The 18681-nt window shown below is 46.4% G+C and overlaps 2 protein-coding genes and 3 non-coding genes across 5 annotated transcripts; 1 reads left to right on the forward strand and 4 right to left on the reverse strand.

The window, feature by feature from the left end:
* Nucleotides 1–499: 499 nt before the first annotated feature.
* On the reverse strand, nucleotides 500–3031 carry LOC124199626. Its single transcript, XM_046595529.1, has 2 exons — nucleotides 773–3031; nucleotides 500–682 (listed from the first exon to the last, which is right to left on the reverse strand). Exons 1-2 carry the CDS (start codon nucleotides 3029–3031, stop codon nucleotides 500–502), a joined length of 2442 nt encoding a protein of 813 aa, XP_046451485.1.
* A 27-nt stretch (nucleotides 3032–3058) lies between these two features.
* Nucleotides 3059–6834, reverse strand: LOC124199627. Its single transcript, XM_046595530.1, has 3 exons — nucleotides 6607–6834; nucleotides 6460–6546; nucleotides 3059–6400 (listed from the first exon to the last, which is right to left on the reverse strand). The coding sequence occupies exon 3, from the start codon at nucleotides 5774–5776 to the stop codon at nucleotides 3059–3061; it is 2718 nt and encodes a 905-aa protein (XP_046451486.1). The 5' UTR covers nucleotides 5777–6400; nucleotides 6460–6546; nucleotides 6607–6834.
* A 10819-nt stretch (nucleotides 6835–17653) lies between these two features.
* Nucleotides 17654–17725, reverse strand: Trnag-ucc. Its single transcript has one exon. It is a non-coding gene; the product is annotated as a tRNA-Gly (tRNA).
* Nucleotides 17726–17910: 185 nt separating this feature from the next.
* Trnal-caa lies at nucleotides 17911–18029 on the reverse strand. Its single transcript has 2 exons — nucleotides 17992–18029; nucleotides 17911–17955 (listed from the first exon to the last, which is right to left on the reverse strand). It is a non-coding gene; the product is annotated as a tRNA-Leu (tRNA).
* A 350-nt stretch (nucleotides 18030–18379) lies between these two features.
* Nucleotides 18380–18451, forward strand: Trnae-cuc. The gene has a single exon. It is a non-coding gene; the product is annotated as a tRNA-Glu (tRNA).
* Nucleotides 18452–18681: the final 230 nt, after the last annotated feature.

Below are 18681 nucleotides of genomic sequence, written 5' to 3' on the forward strand. Positions count from 1 at the left end.
TATTCGTCGATATAAAATTGACAGAGCACAAATTGCCTAAATTAAGACAGAATTAGCATACACAAACTTTGATTGAAATAAAACCTAGCTCTCACCTAGCATCCACAATTAGGAGCCGGTCAATAAGGCAATCGTAGACACAAATGACACAAAATCAAACCGAGGGCCTAATCCAGCCAAATCTATGTACACGAGAATAATGTTAGCAAATAGAACACATAAAAATATATATACAAATTTACCTCAGAGAATCACATAAGAAATGAGAAGTCACAAGATGAGAATTCCCATCAATAAAGCACAGTAAGAAACGAGTTATCAATGGCTATACACGCCCTAAATGAACAATGGCGACTTTCTGTTTCGGCCAAGACACTTAATTGAGACATCAGCTGTTCTCTTCTGCCTCGACAAGTGGCCCACCTGGCGGCTTACTTAAATTAATCGATACTTGAGATTTAAACTGAAATGAGAACATGAACTAAAATATACATTTAAATTAAGCCTTCTTTTTCTCTGGAACATTCTCCCCCGAGGCCGACGGAAGGACGGCCGAGTAAGGTTCCAGTAGAACTAGACGATGGATTGGTCTCAAATATTCTCCGCAGTCCGTTTTCACTTTTACGACTCGAACAAAGCCGTCGGAACCGGGATAAACTTCGATGATTCGGCCCGTCTTCCACTGATTTGGCAGCAAATTGTTGTCCGATAGCATGATCGAATCTCCAACTTCAAAATTTCTTTCTTCCGCGACCTACTTTCTTCTTGGAACCAGCGTCGGGAGGAAAATCTTGGTCCACAGGTCCCAAAATAAATTGGCCATCTTCTTCACGTAACGAATATGGTCACGGGGCAGAGCGCGACGGATGTCTCCGGCCGAAAGATCCGACGTTGGTGGCAGATTCAAGAAATCCTTTGGTGTGATTGGTCTGAAGTCTTCTGGGTCGTTGCTAGCCAGCGTCAGAGGTCTCCCGTTCAGCATGCCCGCCACTTCCTTCAGTAGCGTTCTGAGCATTTCGTCCGTCGGATAGCGCAATCCGGCTTTTTCCGTATCCAGCGCCCTGTAGAGCGCCCTCTTTGTTGATTTGACCATTGATTCGTGTGATCCGCCGAAATGTGGAGCACTAGGTGGCTTGAATTTCCAGATGATTGAGCGCTCTCGCGCAAACTCCTTCAACTTTCCGTCCTTTTGCAACTCACGAAATGCTGTGGCCAGCTCCTTCTCAGCTCCCACAAAGTTTGTCCCGTTATCACAGAAGATTTCAGTTGGCTTCGTGAATTCTCCGATGAAACGCCGTAGACCGTAGAGAAAATCCGGTGTTGACATCGACTGCTCCATTTCTACATAAACATTGCGGGTGACGAGACAGGTGATTAACAGGCCATACCGTTTGATTACTCGGTTCCTGTAAGCTGACGTTTCGATCGGTCCGAAATAATCCAGAGCTATGTGCGTGAATGGTGCCGTGTAAGAATCGAGACGAGCCGATGGCAAATCACCCATCTTTTGCGTGGCGAGTTTGGCACGCGATTTCACACAGACGGCACAGTTGAAGCGGATCTTCTTTGCCAGCTCTCGTCCTTGCAGGATCCAAAAATGTTGCCGAATTTTGGCATGGAGAAAGTCAGTGCCTGCGTGATGCGACTCTTGATGCACTGCTGTCACTATCTTTTCTGCAAATGGGTGCTTTCCGGGCAGAATTGGAGGGTGTAGAATCTCATATGGTAGCTTTGCGCGGTGGATCCGTCCACCCAGTCGGAGAATTCCATTTTTGTCTAAGAAAGGAGTTAATTGAATGAGGCTTGACTTCTTTGAGATTTGCTTGCCCTTTGACAATAAACTGATTTCTTCACGGAATCCTTCCTTTTGGCACTTTAAAATAATCTCCTTGGTATCTCCTTCCACCTTCAGGAATGTTGAGATGTTCTTCGAATCGATGATCACCTTTGCCCAATCATGAAGGGGGGGCTCAGAAATTGCGTGGTGGATGTGGGCAGTTCTTTTCTCTGCTGCTACTGCCACCCAAGGCAAATCCTTCGGCCATTGCTCCATTGGTAAGGCGATGAAAGATGGTCCTTCCAGCCATCTTGGTGGAATCGGCTCTCCGTCTGTCAATAAGGACCGCGTCGCAGCATCTGCTATGTTCATTTTTCCGGGAATGAAGCGCCACTCGTTAGCGTTGGTGAGAGATTGAATCTCTCCGATTCTGTGGCTGACGAACGGCATGTAATGTGAAGCGACGGCTCGTATCCAGTTTCTGGTAGTACTGGAATCAGTGAAGAAAATCCTGTTGAGTCCAGAGATTTGTAGCGCGTCTGCAACGTATGTGGCCAGTCGAGCGCCTAGCACTGCTGCGTTCAGCTCCAATTTTGGAATCGACTGTGTCTGCCGAGGGGCCAATTTGGTTTTGGCCATCACCAATCTGCATATTGATGTGCCATCCTGGTAGACACTGCGTAGATATACGGCTGCTGCATAGGCCTCTTCAGATGCATCTCCAAAGGTTAGAAGATCGCTCTGGATGATTTTTCCTTTGTCCGGCTGCAAATTTCGTGGCATCGAAAGGTCGTTGAGTCTCTCCAGCGTCTTGAACCAGGTTTGCCACCACTCCTTGTCGTCACCACTGATGGCTTCGTTCCAGTTTAGTCCTCTGGTACCTAGCTCACGCAATTTAATTTTTGCTTTTATCAGCGCTGGTGCTGCTCGTCCTAGGGGGTCGTAGATACTCGCCACCTTGCTCAGCAATCCAGCGCGCGTCCATTTAAGATCTTCGACTCCAGTCACTCGGTACGTCATCTCGTCTGTCGTTGGCTCGTAGAAGGCTCCCAGTAGCTTTTCGACGTCATCCGACGCTAAATCATGATGTGCTGCTGCTACTGCCTGCTCTGGTTGCAACGCTTTGATGAATTCCGGGGAGTTCGAGATCCAATTTGTTAGATGAAAATCTCCTTCTGCTAGTCCATCGCGGATGAGTTTCGCTTTCATAATTGCTTGTTCTTCATTGTCGACTGCTTTCAATAGGTCATCCATGTACATATTCTTCTCTACTGCTTCCATTCATTCTTCTCTCCCTCTAGTGGCATCTGAAGCGGCTCTGTGGATGGTTTTTAGGGCGAGAAATGGGGCACAGTTAGATCCAAATGGCAAGCGATCCATTTGGTACGTAATGATGACGTCAGAATCTTTCTCTTCCCAGAGAAAACGATGAAAGCGGGCATCTTGTGGTCGAAGTCGAATCCTGCTGTACATGGCGGTCACGTCTGCTGCAAAGGCAATCTCCCCCAGCTGGAATCGAATGAGGACCTTGGCTAAGTCGTTCTGCAATTTTCGACCCTGTCGCATTCCGTCGTTGAGGCATTTCTTCTTCCATTTGGCAGCGGCATCGAAGACGACTCGAAGCTTCTTCTTCTTCTTACCATACACTTTCTTGTAGACACCGTGATGTGGCAAGTAGTACTGGTTGTTCGAGTATAAATCTTCCTCTTTTACTCGCGATGCGTAGCCTTCGTCGACGTATTTCTTGATCGCGGCTCTGTAATCCGCCTCAAAATCTGGATCTCTCTTGAATCGTTCCTTCAGGTCTCGCCAACGATGCTCCGCCAGCGTCCTGTTATTTTCAAATGTCGGCTCTCCTTCGAGCCACGTGAGTGGGGTTTCATACCCAATGTCGAGTTTCTTCAGGCCTTCATCAACGATCTTCTCGGCGATTCGGTCTGATTCTGAAAGGGCATCTCCTTTAAATTCAGTACCGAAATTTTCAGTTGCACAAAATTTCTGGAACTCTTCGTCGAGCGAGAACTCGGAAGTCGCTGAGATATGATGGATGTGGGCCGTTGTCATCGGACCGATGTCACTCCCAAGCAGGCCGCGGACGACCCAACCGAGTCTAGTGCGAGATGCGAAAGGTTCGTGTTCGCCTCCAACGCGCGATTCCAATACTGCAAGTAGATTCGAGTGATCGAGTCCCACCAAGATGTCGATTTTTCCGCCACTCTCTTGCACTGGGACGTCAGCTAAATGTGGCCATCGATTTTTCAATTTTCTCCAGTCGATTACCGGAGTCGGCCTAGATATCTGCGGGATCGTAGTTCCTTTTATGACGGCTTCCTCCCCGTCCGGTAAAAGAAATCGAACTGGGGCCTTCTGCGATTTGTAGCATTCGGCGCCGGTAACTCCTACAAGATCTAGAGTAGTACCTTTCCCGATGATCTTAAGCCGTTGAAGAAAGTCCTCTCGAAACAACGTCGTGTCGCTGCCCTCGTCTATCAGCACTGAAACTGGGATGAGCTGGCCTTCGGCTGTGTAAGCTTCCATCCGGATAACGCCTAGCGACACCTTAACGCGATCCACCTGGGCTGAGAGTGATGTGTGATGGCTGCTACCTTTGTCGTGCTTCTCTTCGACATCATGAAGCAATGGGTGATGAATAAAAGGGCATCCGCTGAATCCACAACCTTTTCCGAATTTGCAATCGGCTGCGGAGTGTCTCGTCCCGAAACATTTCATGCATAAGCGGCGCTTGACGCAAAATCGTACCTTCTCTTTCGTAGGAATTTCTTTGAATGTTGGGCAAGCCATCAACCGGTGCTCCCCCTCACAGCAAAAGCAGCGACTCTTCGGTTTTTCTGTAGTGCCAGGCTCCAGGCTAACGTGATTAGTGCGCCCTGTTGTTGGAAATTGTTGGCGACGAGGAAACTTGTTCTCACCAGACGGCAAAATTTGCTCCGCTGCCAGACTATAAGCATTTTGATATGCTGCAGCTCTCTCGCACATCCACTCTCCAAATTCCTTCAGAGGGCGCCGTTCCAATCCAGTACGTCGTCCGGAATTCCATTCGAGTCGATCCGCCGGATGCAATTTACGGCTCAGTCTTTCGATGAGGTCGGCATTAAATTTCTCCCCAATTCGGGTTAAATCAAAGAAGATGGTTCGAGCTCTTTCGGCAAAGCGACGGAATGATGAATTTTCTCTGCCCAGCTCCATACGATCGAGTTCACCGAGTAGTGCTATACGCATTACGTCGCGATGTCCAGCCGACTGCTTCAGTCGGAATAAAGTGGCCTTATAAGCAGATTCTCCTCCGCCAAGGCCCTGCACGATTTCGAATTGATCTCCCCGTAGTCGGCTCTTCAAGACAGCAAGCTTTTCTCCAGGTGCGATTCGTTGATCATGAACCATCGAACGTAGCAAATCCGACCACCAAAACCAATCAGTTGCCCTTCCGGAGTAGATGGGAAGCTCCCCGCGTGCTGCCGATTTGCTAGAATATGACCAATTGGCTTCTTCTAGGCCGTTGCAGTACCGGTCGATCCAGTCGTCTGGTGCCTCTTCTTCTCCCTCCTCTTTGTTCGGTTCGTGAGTAGAACGGCGGTGCCAATCGTCGAACGCTCCGTCTCCCCAACCGTGGAATGGGTTGCTGATGATGGTTGGTGCTGAACCGCGTCGCATGGCAGCATCGGATAATCTGCTTGCTTCCTTATTTGCCAAATCAGCTTTCTTATTTACTTCTTCGAGTCGTTTTTGCAGCTGGGCAGCTTCCTGTTGGGCCTCCGCTGCTCTTTTCTGCGCTTCAGCAAGCAATTTCTCCGACTGAGTCACTTCATTTTTGTCGGGTGCAGAGGGGCCACGAGGAAACTTGTTCTCACCAGACGGCAAAATTTTCTCCGCTGCCAGACTATAAGCATTTTGATATGCTGCAGCTCTCTTGCACATCCGCTCTCCAACTGTCGAGGCAGAGGGGTGAGTCGCCAGTGGTACGCCTTTGATTGACTGCATGCAGGACCCGACTGAAGATTCGTCATCAGCTCTTAGGGTGACTTAAGCGTCAACGTCTTCTTTCTTCGACTCGATAAGTGTGAACAGATCGATTTGAATTTGAGCTTGCTTCGCGAATTCATCAGCGTCGGACGGGTCTACCACCAATAAATTGAGTCTTTCGACAGTGGCCAACATGTCGTCGAGTTTGTTGAGTAGGCCTAGACAGGCTCTTCTTGATCCTCTTTCCTTGATGAGCTTGTCAATACAGCTACAGGTCATCTGGATCTGCATACGAGTGGCATCACGTTCAATCGCCTCAGGTTGAGGAACTCGTGAAATGTTCTTGACTTGTTGAGTGGGATCAGCAGGGGGTGTCGATTCATCTTCACCATTTGCTGGTACTGTTCGAGAACGAAGTCTGGACGCAACCGTGTTGTCGTTTTGAGAAGCCGTGGCTGCCTTTGACTTCCTGCCTCTTGCCATTTCAATTCTCCAAACTTGCAGGCCAAGAAAGTCCTGCTACGATCACCAATTTTTCCGCGAGAGAATGAGACAGTAGAGGAGGGGGGGTAGGCCTATCAGTTGCTTCTAATCGATGCACGGGTTTATTCGTCGATATAAAATTGACAGAGCACAAATTGCCTAAATTAAGACAGAATTAGCATACACAAACTTTGATTGAAATAAAACCTAGCTCTCACCTAGCATCCACAATTAGGAGCCGGTCAATAAGGCAATCGTAGACACAAATGACACAAAATCAAATCGAGGGCCTAATCCAGCCTAATCTATGTACACGAGAATAATGTTAGCAAATAGAACACATAAAAATATATATACAAATTTACCTCAGAGAATCACATAAGAAATGAGAAGTCACAAGATGAGAATTCCCATCAATAAAGCACAGTAAGAAACGAGTTATCAATGGCTATACACGCCCTAAATGAACAATGGCGACTTTCTGTTTCGGCCAAGACACTTAATTGAGACATCAGCTGTTCTCTTCTGCCTCGACAAGTGGCCCACCTGGCGGCTTACTTAAATTAATCGATACTTGAGATTTAAACTGAAATGAGAACATGAACTAAAATATACATTTAAATTAAGCCTTCTTTTTCTCTGGAACATTAAGCATTCTCTATCACTATATCAAAGCAACCTCTCTAATTATGTTGCAATGCGATGATCATGTGTATTCAGATATTTATATGTTGGTCAGGAGTGGGATTTGAACCCACGCCTTCATTGAAGACCAGAACACTGCAACTTCTTTTATTGAAGCAAGGATTATGTCCTTGAGTCTGGCGCCTTAGACCGCTCGGCCATCCTGACCACATCAGGTGTACCTAAATTCCTTTGCCCAACAGATGTGACATTAAAACTCTTCTAACTCATTCAAGAGTTCCTTGCCATAGGCGATTAATACCAGGTCAACGATTATATTACGTTGCATTGCGTTTGAATATGTATTTTTTTTGAATATGTATTTTCTTGAGTCTGGTGCCTTAGAGCGCTCGGCCATCCTGACCTCATCAGATCTAGCTAAATTCCTTTGCATTACAGATGTGGGATTTAAACTCTTCTAACTTATCCAAGAGTTCCTTGCCCTAGGCTGTTTATACCAGGACAACAATTGTATTATGTTGTATTGATTTGGAATATGTATTTTTCAAGCGATTTCATCCCATATTGGCTAGTGGTTAGGATACCTGGCTCTCACCCAGGAGGCCCGGGTTCAATTCCCGGTATGGGAAAAGAGGAACTGGAAAATTTTGCAAGTTTTGGCCATTTTTGTCAAATACATCTGGCAAACAGTTTCTGCGTTTCCAGAACTATTGCAATCGGCTTAACTTACATACATACGAGCCAAAATCTTTCTAGTACATTGGATATACTAAGTACATCGGCATGTTTCCATCGAGACTCCATCATAAAATGGTTTCTTTGCAAGAAATATCGCCAAGGAATAAGAAATTACATCTATGTCAATTATTCATGTGTGAACGAAAAAGAAATGAACAACTATATTTTACCTAAAGAGTAACATTTGTGTAAATTGACTTCAATTCCGTAGGTTGACTAGTCTGCTAAGAAATAGCAAGATTGCTAAACTGCGATGGCCGAGAATCGAACTCGAGTCAATTGCTTGGAAGGTAACTATGCTAACCACTATACCACCATCGCTTGACGTGAGTTAGCGTCATGATTTCCGTATTGTCACATCTTTTTAAATTACAGAACATCGACCAGTATTACCACTTGGTGACCTTGTATCGTGGTACATTAAGCATTCTCTATCACTATATCAAAGCAACCTCTCTAATTATGTTGCAATGCGATGTTCATGTGTATTCAGATATTTATATGTTGGTCAGGAGTGGGATTTGAACCCACGCCTTCATTGAAGACCAGAATACTGCAACTTCTTTTATTGAAGCAAGGATTATGTCCTTGAGTCTGGCGCCTTAGACCGCTCGGCCATCATGACCACATCAGGTGTACCTAAATTCCTTTGCCCAACAGATGTGACATTAAAACTCTTCTAACTCATTCAAGAGTTCCTTGCCATAGGCGATTAATACCAGGTCAACAATTATATTACGTTGTATTGCGTTTGAATATGTATTTTTTTTGAATATGTATTTTCTTGAGTCTGGTGCCTTAGAGCGCTCGGCCATCCTGACCTCATCAGATCTAGCTAAATTCCTTTGCATTACAGATGTGGGATTTAAACTCTTCTAACTTATCCAAGAGTTCCTTGCCCTAGGCTGTTTATACCAGGACAACAATTGTATTATGTTGTATTGATTTGGAATATGTATTTTTCAAGCGATTTAATCCCATATTGGCTAGTGGTTTGGATACCTGGCTCTCACCCAGGAGGCCCGGGTTCAATTCCCGGTATGGGAAAAGAGGAACTGGAAAATTTTGCAAGTTTTTGCCATTTTTGTCAAATACATCTGGCAAACAGTTTTTGCGTTTCCAGAACTATTGCAATCGGCTTAACTTACATACATACGAGCCAAAATCTTTCTAGTACATTGGATATTGTCACGTAGAGATCACGTGACATACGCGTGAGACACACCCACACTCATCTCGTTCTTAGAAACAAGCAAGGGCGAATGTACGAGTACATTTGACCTTGCTTTGTCTGAATGTTGTGTTAGCAACATAGGACGTTTACACCTTCTCTAGCGCTTCGGGGAAACAAGCAAGGGCGAATGTACTCAAACGTTCGACCTTGCTTTGTAGTAAACGGATAAGTGCATCTTCTCTTTCGTAGAAACAAAGCAAGGGCGGATGTACTCGTACAACCGCCTTTGCTCAGTAATAAGTCATAAGGGTTATCTTGATTATTCGTAGAAGCAGCAAGGGCGAAAGCACTCGATGATTCAACCTTGCTCTTCACCTACCATAAATAGGCGTGTATTGTCTCTTGTATTCTCTCTCTCTTACTTGACGTCCTAAAGTGTGGACGTCCTAATACACTCGTGTTACACCTCAACCCCAGTGTAACAAATGGTGGAGAAGCAGCATTACAAAGGAGACAAGGCAAGGACGTTTATCTTATAGTATTATTCATTGTCAGAGGCGAATATCGTTTATGGGCTCTACCACAAGCGGTTTAACCAACGGTTTGTGCCAAATCTTAAATTGTTGGATACGGAGCCACGTTTTCGGCTGACAGTGGATAGGCTTATTGGGTTTCTATTAGCTTTCTCTCAGAGTGAGGTTTGATTTTTGTGACAAGATGTTAAGATATTTTAATGCAGCAAGCAATTAAATGTTTTGTGTTTTTTTTTTTTGGTTTTGCCGGAGGTAAATGAGAAAGCAATCGAATCCACGTTGGCCTAGTTGTCCAAGGGATCCGAGCAGACGCTTACATCCTGTGCCTCCATCTACGCGCCCGAAAGAGGACGTAGTGGGAAGTAGGCAGCAGGTGCTCCAGGCGGAAAAGAAGTTAGAGAGTACTGCGTCAGATCTTGAAGAATCTGACGTGGACGAGATTATTGAGGCGGCACACGACAGTAGCAACGAAAGCGAAGAAGAAGAACAGTTTTTGGCCGATATCGACAGTGATTCGGATACGGACATAATGCCTCCTCAGATTAAATTTTTGAGCCCTAAGGTTTTTAAGGCATCGTCGGAAGATGACGCTTCCGACTGGCTGGAACGGTACGAATCCACGGGGGCATACAACCAATGGGGCAACACGGAACTTCGAGCCAATTTCAGCATGTACCTGGATGGGGCAGCAAGAAAATGGTACCTCTGCTCCACACTTCCAACAGAATGGCGCGATTTACCCGTTCGACCGGGGGTTGGCCTCAACGCACCGGACCTTCCGGCAGTAACCGGAGTCAGAACACTTTTTTTGAAAGAATTTCAGCAACAAAACTACAGGCTGTTCCAAGAAACACGCTTGCGCAACCGGGTTCAAGGTATCGAAGAAGCGACAACTAATTACTATTACGATGTTATTGATCTTTGTAGGGTGGTGGATCCAACAATGGCGGAGGCCACCAAGGTAGACTATCTGTTTGGAGGATTACGGCCCTCGTTGGTAGAAAAATTGTACCCGTTACAACCCAAAACATGCGAAGAATTTTTGGAGGCGGCAAAACGGTTTACTGATGCCAAGCTCTTGGCCAACAGACGAAACTGGCCAGACGCGGTGCTTGGGGTGGCGGCGACCAGAGCGGCGGATGTCCCAATTGATTTCATTCGGACCATTCCGAAACCTGTTCCAACCACGGCTGATACGGAATTGTGGAAAGTAATTAAAGAATTGCAAGGTGCGGTAGAAAGTTTGAAGATTCAAGCAACCCCCCCACCGAAGAGACCAGGAAACGAGAAGACAGTTACGTGGGGAGAGTCGGAGAGAATCTACCGAACCAATGATGGAGTCCTGAAATGTTACTGTTGTAACGGAACGGGGCATATGGCCCGGAATTGTTGGGACAATCCGCAATCTGCTCGTTTTCGACAAAGGCCCTACCCCGGGCCTCCTAACCCACAAAGGGGGGCGTTGGGTCATCCCGCACCCATCAACATCGTGTCACAGCTAGCTGAGCTGTCGGCAAACTCATCGACCCACGACGTGTTAAAAGAGCAGCCGATCCTTAAACTAGATTACAGCAAACTTATCAGAGAAGAAGTAACTTGTGGAACACGACAGGTGATGGCGGTTGTCGACACCGGGGCGGCACTGACAGTAATATCACCAGAGCTGCTAAAGGAATCCCAGTTTGTGATGCGTCCATGGGATGGACCGCGGGTAGTGATGGCGAATGGTGAGCAAGCTACGTTGATGGGAGCTGCTACCATTTCGGTTAACCATAAAATGGGAACGGCGACGGGCGAGGCGGTCGTCTTTGGGATGGACGGCATCGATTTGATTTTGGGAAACGATTTCCTGAAACAATACGGCAAGGTGCAGATCGATTATCGCGAACCGAAGGTCTCCATTACTTTTGGAGACCAGCCTCTTGCAGCCATTACGTCGCATCGCACAAATCACACGCCACGGTCAGTTAAATTGATCTCCAACAATGATGTAACAATCCCTTCTTTCTCAGTGGCCAACGTGGGTACAGTAGAACCAGCTTTACTGGCGGAGAACTTCTGTTTCAATCCATCAGGAAAACTTTTAGAAACCAAAGGGGTGTCGGTGGGACACGCGTTACTGGCAGCCAAAGTAACTTTCGTCCTGTTGGCCAATCTAACGTCCACTAGCGTCTGGATTCCAAAGGGGACGACATTGGGAGTCGTCGGTGGATACGACGGAGAAGTGTTGAGCTGTGGCCTAACGACAACAGATGAGGACCCTTCAATGACCAGACCACCAACAAAGGAAGAAGTGGATCGGCGGAGGACACTCATAGACGACCTAAAAAAGCAAGTCAATCACGGCATTCCGAAAGAGAAACGAGAAAAAGTGTTCCAATTGCTAGAAGAGAATTTGGAATGTTTTGCGGCAAACGCTTCCGAAGTAGGCCGCTGCAACATATCCGAACACAACATTGAAACGGGAGACGCCCCACCGGTTCACCAGGCCCCGTATGCCAGCGCGTGGAAGGCTAGAACAATCGTGAATGAACAAGTAAAAATCTTGGAAGATGCAGGAATTATCGAAATATCTGACAGCTCGTGGTCCGCACCGGTGGTGCTAATCAGAAAGAAAGATGGAACATGGAGATTCTGTGTGGATTACAGAAAGCTGAATTCCGTCACGTTACGGGATGTATACCCTCTACCAAGGATTGCAGATGTGCTGAGTCGGCTTGAAGGAGCAGAATTTTTTTCCATCCTCGACTTACAAGCCGGATATCATCAGATTCCAGTGAGAGAGGAGGACCGCCCCAAGACAGCCTTCATTACAGCAGATGGGTTGTATCAGTTCAAGGTGCTCCCATTTGGCCTGTCAAACGGCCCCAGTTCATTCCAGCGGTCAATGGATATCATATTGGCAGGACTTCGATGGACAGCGTGCCTCGTCTACTTAGATGATGTCATAGTTTACTCGTCGACAATTGACCTCCACGTTGAACGGCTACGGTTGGTATTGGAGTGTTTAAAGAAAGCCGGCCTTAAGTTAAAAGTGTCCAAATGTCATTTTGCGGAAACTAGTTTAAAAGTGTTAGGTCATGTGGTGGATGCGGATGGCATTCGTCCAGACCCGGACAAATTAGCAGCGGTAAGGGAGTTCCCACCGTGCAACGAAGGGAAGACGGTGGCCCTTAAAGTGAAGAAAGTACAGAGTTATCTTGGCCTTTGCTCTTATTATCGTCCACATGTCAAAGATTTTTCAATGATTGCACGCCCGTTGATTTTGTTAACCAAAAAGGATGCAGTGTTCGATTGGGGTCTTGATCAGGAGTCCAGCTTCAACATTCTGAAGCAAGCGCTGCTTACAGCCCCAGTCCTGGCTCATCCGAATTATGACCTACCAATGGAGATCATTCCCGATGCCTGCGGCTACGGCATTGGAGCAGTGCTGGCACAACGAGTGAATGGGCAAGAACATCCGTTGGCCTATGCCAGCCGCCTGTTAAGCAGCTCCGAAATCAATTACAGCATTACCGAGAAAGAATGCCTTGCCTTGGTTTGGGCCTTAAAGAAATTTAAAGGCTATGTATGGGGATGCAAGATCGTGGTAGTTACCGACCACCAGGCGCTGTGTTGGTTGTTAACCAAACGAGATCTCGCTGGACGGCTAGCCCGTTGGAGCTTGTCGATACAGGAGTATGACATCGAAATTCGGTATAGAAGCGGAAAACTTCATGACAACGCAGATTGCCTCTCGCGATGCCCTTTACCTGTGACCGAAGAACAAGAAGAAGATCGCTGTGTGGCCATTGGCCTTGTGGGGAGTGGCAGATCGGTGGATTTTGGACCGGAGGAAGAATTCGTTGCGGAGCAGCGTCGGGTCCCGCGGTGGCGTCGGCTGATGGACCAGTTGGAAGCAGGTCGTGCAACGCTAAAAAACTTTTGTCTATCCAATGGGCGACTATGCTTACAAACCATTAAAAACGGTAAACAGTATCGTCGCCTGTGCGTCCCACGTTCCTTTCGGGAACGCGTTGTAAAGGCATACCATGATGACTTGATTTCAGGGCATCTGGGAGTTCGACGTACCCTAACGAAAATTTCTAATCGATTCTTTTGGGAGCGTTTAGCGATTGATGTTACAAATTATGTGCAATCGTGTCCTAATTGCCAGGGTCGAAAAGGCGTGAACAAACGGCCAGCCGGTTTTCTGCAGTGTATTCAGGTGGCACGCCCATTTCAAAAGGTGGGAATCGACCTTTTGGGTCCATTTCCCTTATCCAACACCGGAAATAAGATGATCATCGTTGCGGTGGACTACTTAACAAAGTGGGTGGAACTACGAGCCATGCCCACCGGAAAGGCGGATATGGTGGCAACATTTTTTGTCGAGCAAATTGTGCTGCGTCACGGAGCCCCGGAGTCCATAATTTCGGATCAAGGGAAATGTTTTATAGCTACACTTACCCAAGCAGTCATGAAGAATCTCGGAACCAACCACAAGACAACGTCAAGTTACCATCCGCAGGCAAACGGTTTGGTTGAGCGGATGAATCATACCTTGGCGGCCATGCTATCAATGTATGTCAGCGCGGACCATAAGGATTGGGACGAGTCATTACCTTATGTGTGTTTCGCCTACAATACGGCGCGGCAAGAATCTACGGGATATTCACCATTTTTTTTGCTTTACGGACGTGAACCAATGTTACCTATTGATTTGGAATTAGGTGCTGATGCCAACCCTCGGCTGGTCACGTCGAGAACGGCTCCGGCTTATGCAACCCATGTTGTGACCGAATTAGCGAAGGCTCGAGCATTGGTGCACACGCGATTGGGAGTCGCCCAGGACAACCAACGACGTCAGTACGACGGTCGCCACAGAGAGCTCCAATTTAAAGTAGGCGACCAAGTCTTGGTGTACAAACCCTTTCGCAAAGTGAAAAGGGCAGAAAAACTGCTTCATCGCTGGCAGGGACCGTTCAACGTGATCCGCCAGACCACTCCTGTGAACTACGAAGTGAAGTTGAGTTCCGGATCAAGAAAATCAGAGATTGTGCACGTGATAAAGATGAAGCTTTTCCATGACCTGGTCGAACGAGGTCCAAATTTGAACACGGAAGCCACAGAGGCGATGTTTGATACACCTCTCCCCAACGTCCCTCCACCACCTGTGGAGATTCATCGGGAGACAGGTTCGGATAATGGGACCCATGGTGAGGAGGCGGCAGTTTTGCACGACAACAACGTTCGTACAGTGCCTTCCCCGGGAGGAGTGCGTAAACAAAAAACAGTAAACAGGCCTGTCCGTCTCCCCACTCGAATACAGCCGGCTCGTCGAGCTGGTCGACCGGATCGTTACCTCGCTTTGTTACTACCTTACACAATTTGTGTATTGGCCTTCCTCGGGCCAGTCAAGGTAGATACTTTGCTCGTCCGTGACACCGTCATCTTCAATGAAAAGCCGGGTGTCGCGTTTGGAGAATCGTTCTGGACAGTCATCACAGATCTTGACATACGACCCGCAGAGGCAGTAGTTCAAACATTGAAAGTGAGACTGAAGGAGTACTCCGAGATGGCCGTTAAATGCCGTAAAACAGGAAATCAACAAGGGGCATCAGCTGCGAAAAAACTGGAGGTTAAGTGTCGTTGGTTTGAACGCGAACTGAATCAGTCCGAACATCGACTAGCAACTTTTCGGGACGCCATCGGTTCTCCTTCGAAACAACGTCGAGCGGTGATTGATGGCGGCGGATCAGCGTTAAAGTGGCTTTTTGGAGTAGCCACTCAGGCTGATCTCACCGGTTTGAATAAGAAGATCAACGGCCTTACCCGCCGGGAAAACGAAATCGTCCATTTAATGGACCAGCAGGCAACGGTGGTAAACGAATCACTTTGGGAGATCCGGACAAACACGAAGTTGATCCAGGAGTTGGAAGGGCAAACAGCGGAACTAACCAAGAATTATAACAATTTGCTTGGACGAATGGCAGAGCGCCAAGCTTACATGATCGAGTATTTCGATTTTTTCATCAATCTCGACACAGCATTTCAGTCAGTGGAAGCTAGCCTGCAGTGGCTTAGAGACTTGGCAGATGCTCTTGACGAAGGATTGGCCCTCTTGGCAAACGGCCGATTAGCGCCTCAGATATTTCCACCTGCTCAAATGGCTTCGGTGTTGAAAGCAGTTAATCGACAACTACCCTTGGGTTGGGCAGTATCGAGTGAAGAATTATGGGTAACCTATCGGGAAGCCATGGTGACGGTGGCGGCGGTGGAGGGACGCTTTCGTCTCTTTATCAAAATCCCAATCTACGATCACGCACAGCAGTATACCCTTTTTGAAATTTTCAGTTTACCACGAGCAACAGACAATGGCACCCATGGAGTGGTGATCGGAGACCTACCCAACTTTCTGGCCGTTTCTACAGACTTGGAAACTTTTATTGAACTTTCAACAGACGACATTCGGGGTTGTAAGAAACTGGAACGATTAATTTGTAATTTTCATACAGGTCTCGGAAAACGGGGAGCACGAAAATCCTGTGCTATTTCATTGTTCACCAATGACGCCAACCGAAAGCTAAAGCAATGCAGGCAACAATTTAAGGAGTGGAAAGGATCCGAAGTGGCTTATCTTGGGGAAAATCGCTGGGCATTCTCAGCCATTACAGCTCATGAGGTGGTGTTCTCCTGCCCGATCGGTAGCAGCCAGGGGCCACCACAATCCCTGTTGCTGCCTCCGTTTGGGATTTTTGATGTCCCTCCTGGATGTACTGCTAGGACGGAAGACTGGGTCTTCCCCGCCAGTCTTGATGGCCGATCAGAGGCCTCGTTGGATCCTCTGGTGGCACCCACTCTGGGCGCAGTAGGATTTAATGTGACCACATTTAAATCAGTCTAGTGGTGGCAACCTAGTTACCTAGTTTTCGACAAATTAAGGTAGCAGCGGCATTTTTCTTTTGAGTAGCCTCCCCCTTAAAAGTACTTTTATTTTAAAAGTATACTTCAATTTGGTCAAACATAACAAAAGAGGAGTAAAAGGGGGTGTTTTTTTAATAGAAAAGAGCCACTCCTATCTGTATTTGTCAAAACTAGGTAACTAGGTAATAACTAGGTTGCCACCACTAAATCAGTCGCCGTCATTGAGCTCCCGAAGGCGAATGCCACATCTATTAACTTCATCAGCGACCTACTACGCCGAAACGACGGCGCTCGTGCATCATCGGAGATGACAGGGTTCCAGATTCAAGAACTCATGAAGAAGACGACTGAAGAATTTCAGCTGACGGAGTCCAGATATCCGTTTGAACTTTTGTTCATGCTACTATTACTAGTATTCGCAACGACGTATCTCAGTTACCAAACTGTTTGGCTGAGAGGCCGTATGAGGGCCCACGAACAATTAGACAGTCAAGACGATCACTTCCTACCACACCTCGAACAGGTGGAAGTGGTTTAATACGAACTTTATTTTGAGGGTTTCTTTTTTATGTTCTTTTGGAATTTGTGTTTTCGGGATTTGGTTCTTATATTTTCGGGTGTTTGGTTTTCTGATTTAGGGTTTTTTGGTTTTGGGGTACCCGTTCTGGGTTTTATTTTGCTGTTGAAGCAGTCGGGGCGACTGCCTTCACGAGGGGGGATCTGTCACGTAGAGATCACGTGACATACGCGTGAGACACACCCACACTCATCTCGTTCTTAGAAACAAGCAAGGGCGAATGTACGAGTACATTTGACCTTGCTTTGTCTGAATGTCGTGTTAGCAACATAGGACGTTTACACCTTCTCTAGCGCTTCGGGGAAACAAGCAAGGGCGAATGTACTCAAACGTTCGACCTTGCTTTGTAGTAAACGGATAAGTGCATCTTCTCTTTCGTAGAAACAAAGCAAGGGCGGATGTACTCGTACAACCGCCCTTGCTCAGTAATAAGTCATAAGGGTTATCTTGATTATTCGTAGAAGCAGCAAGGGCGAAAGCACTCGATGATTCAACCTTGCTCTTCACCTACCATAAATAGGCGTGTATTGTCTCTTGTATTCTCTCTCTCTTACTTGACGTCCTAAAGTGTGGACGTCCTAATACACTCGTGTTACACCTCAACCCCAGTGTAACAATATAATAAGTACATCGGCATGTTTCCATCGAGACTCCATCATAAAATGGTTTCTTTGCAAGAAATATCGCCAAGGAATAAGAAATTACATCTATGTCAATTATTCATGGGTGAACGAAAAAGAAATGAACAACTATATTTTACCTAAAGAGTAACATTTGTGTAAATTGAATCCAATTCCGTAGGTTGACTAGACTGCTAAGAAATAGCAAGATTGCTAAACTGCGATGGCCGAGAATCGAACTCGGGTCAATTGCTTGGAAGGCAACTATGCTAACCACTATACCACCATCGCTTGACGTAAGTTAGCGTCATGATTTCCGTATTGTCACATCTTTTTAAATTACAGAACATCGACCAGTATTACCACTTGGTGACCTTGTATCGTGGTACATTAAGCATTCTCTATCACTATATCAAAGCAACCTCTCTAATTATGTTGCAATGCGATGATCATGTGTACTCAGATATTTATATGTTTGTCAGGAGTGGGATTTGAACCCACGCCTTCATTGAAGACCAGAATACTGCAACTTCTTTTATTGAAGCAAGGTTTATGTCCTTGAGTCTGGCGCCTTAGACCGCTCGGCCATCCTGACCACATCAGGTGTACCTAAATTCCTTTGCCCAACAGATGTGACATTAAAACTCTTCTAACTCATTCAAGAGTTCCTTGCCATAGGCGATTTATACCAGGTCAACAATTGTATTACGTTGTATTGCGTTTGAATATGTATTTTTTTTGAATATGTATTTTCTTGAGTCTGGTGCCTTAGAGCGCTCGGCCATCCTGACCTCATCAGATCTAGCTAATTTCCTTTGCATTACAGATGTGGGATTTAAACTCTTCTAACTTATCCAAGAGTTCCTTGCCCTAGGCTGTTTATACCAGGACAACAATTGTATTATGTTGTATTGATTTGGAATATGAATTTTTCAAGCGATTTAATCCCATATTGTCTAGTGGTTAGGATACCTGGCTCTCACCTAGGAGGCCCGGGTTCAATTCCCGGTATGGGAAAAGAGGAACTGGAAAATTTTGCAAGTTTTGGCTATTTTTGTCAAATACATCTGGCAAACAGTTTCTGCGTTTCCAGAACTATTGCAATCGGCTTAACTTACATACATACGAGCCAAAATCTTTCTAGTACATTGGATATACTAAGTACATCGGCATGTTTCCATCGAGACTCCATCATAAAATGGTTTCTTTGCAAGAAATATCGCCAAGGAATAAGAAATTACATCTAT

This window comes from Daphnia pulex, chromosome 8, assembly GCF_021134715.1.
Source record: "Daphnia pulex isolate KAP4 chromosome 8, ASM2113471v1".
NCBI classification, from domain to species: domain Eukaryota; kingdom Metazoa; phylum Arthropoda; class Branchiopoda; order Diplostraca; family Daphniidae; genus Daphnia; species Daphnia pulex.

What these genes read in the sequence shown, in the direction of transcription:
- LOC124199626 (XM_046595529.1), bottom strand. Translation starts at nt 3,031, where the DNA reads ATGGATGACCTATTGAAAGCAGTCGACAATGAAGAACAAGCAATTATG. An exon ending in AGATTTTCCTCCCGACGCTG is followed by an intron (nt 683 to 772) that starts GTTCCAAGAAGA and finishes CTGCCAAATCAG; the next exon opens with TGGAAGACGGGCCGAATCAT.
- LOC124199627 (XM_046595530.1), bottom strand. Translation starts at nt 5,776, where the DNA reads ATGCAGTCAATCAAAGGCGTACCACTGGCGACTCACCCCTCTGCCTCG.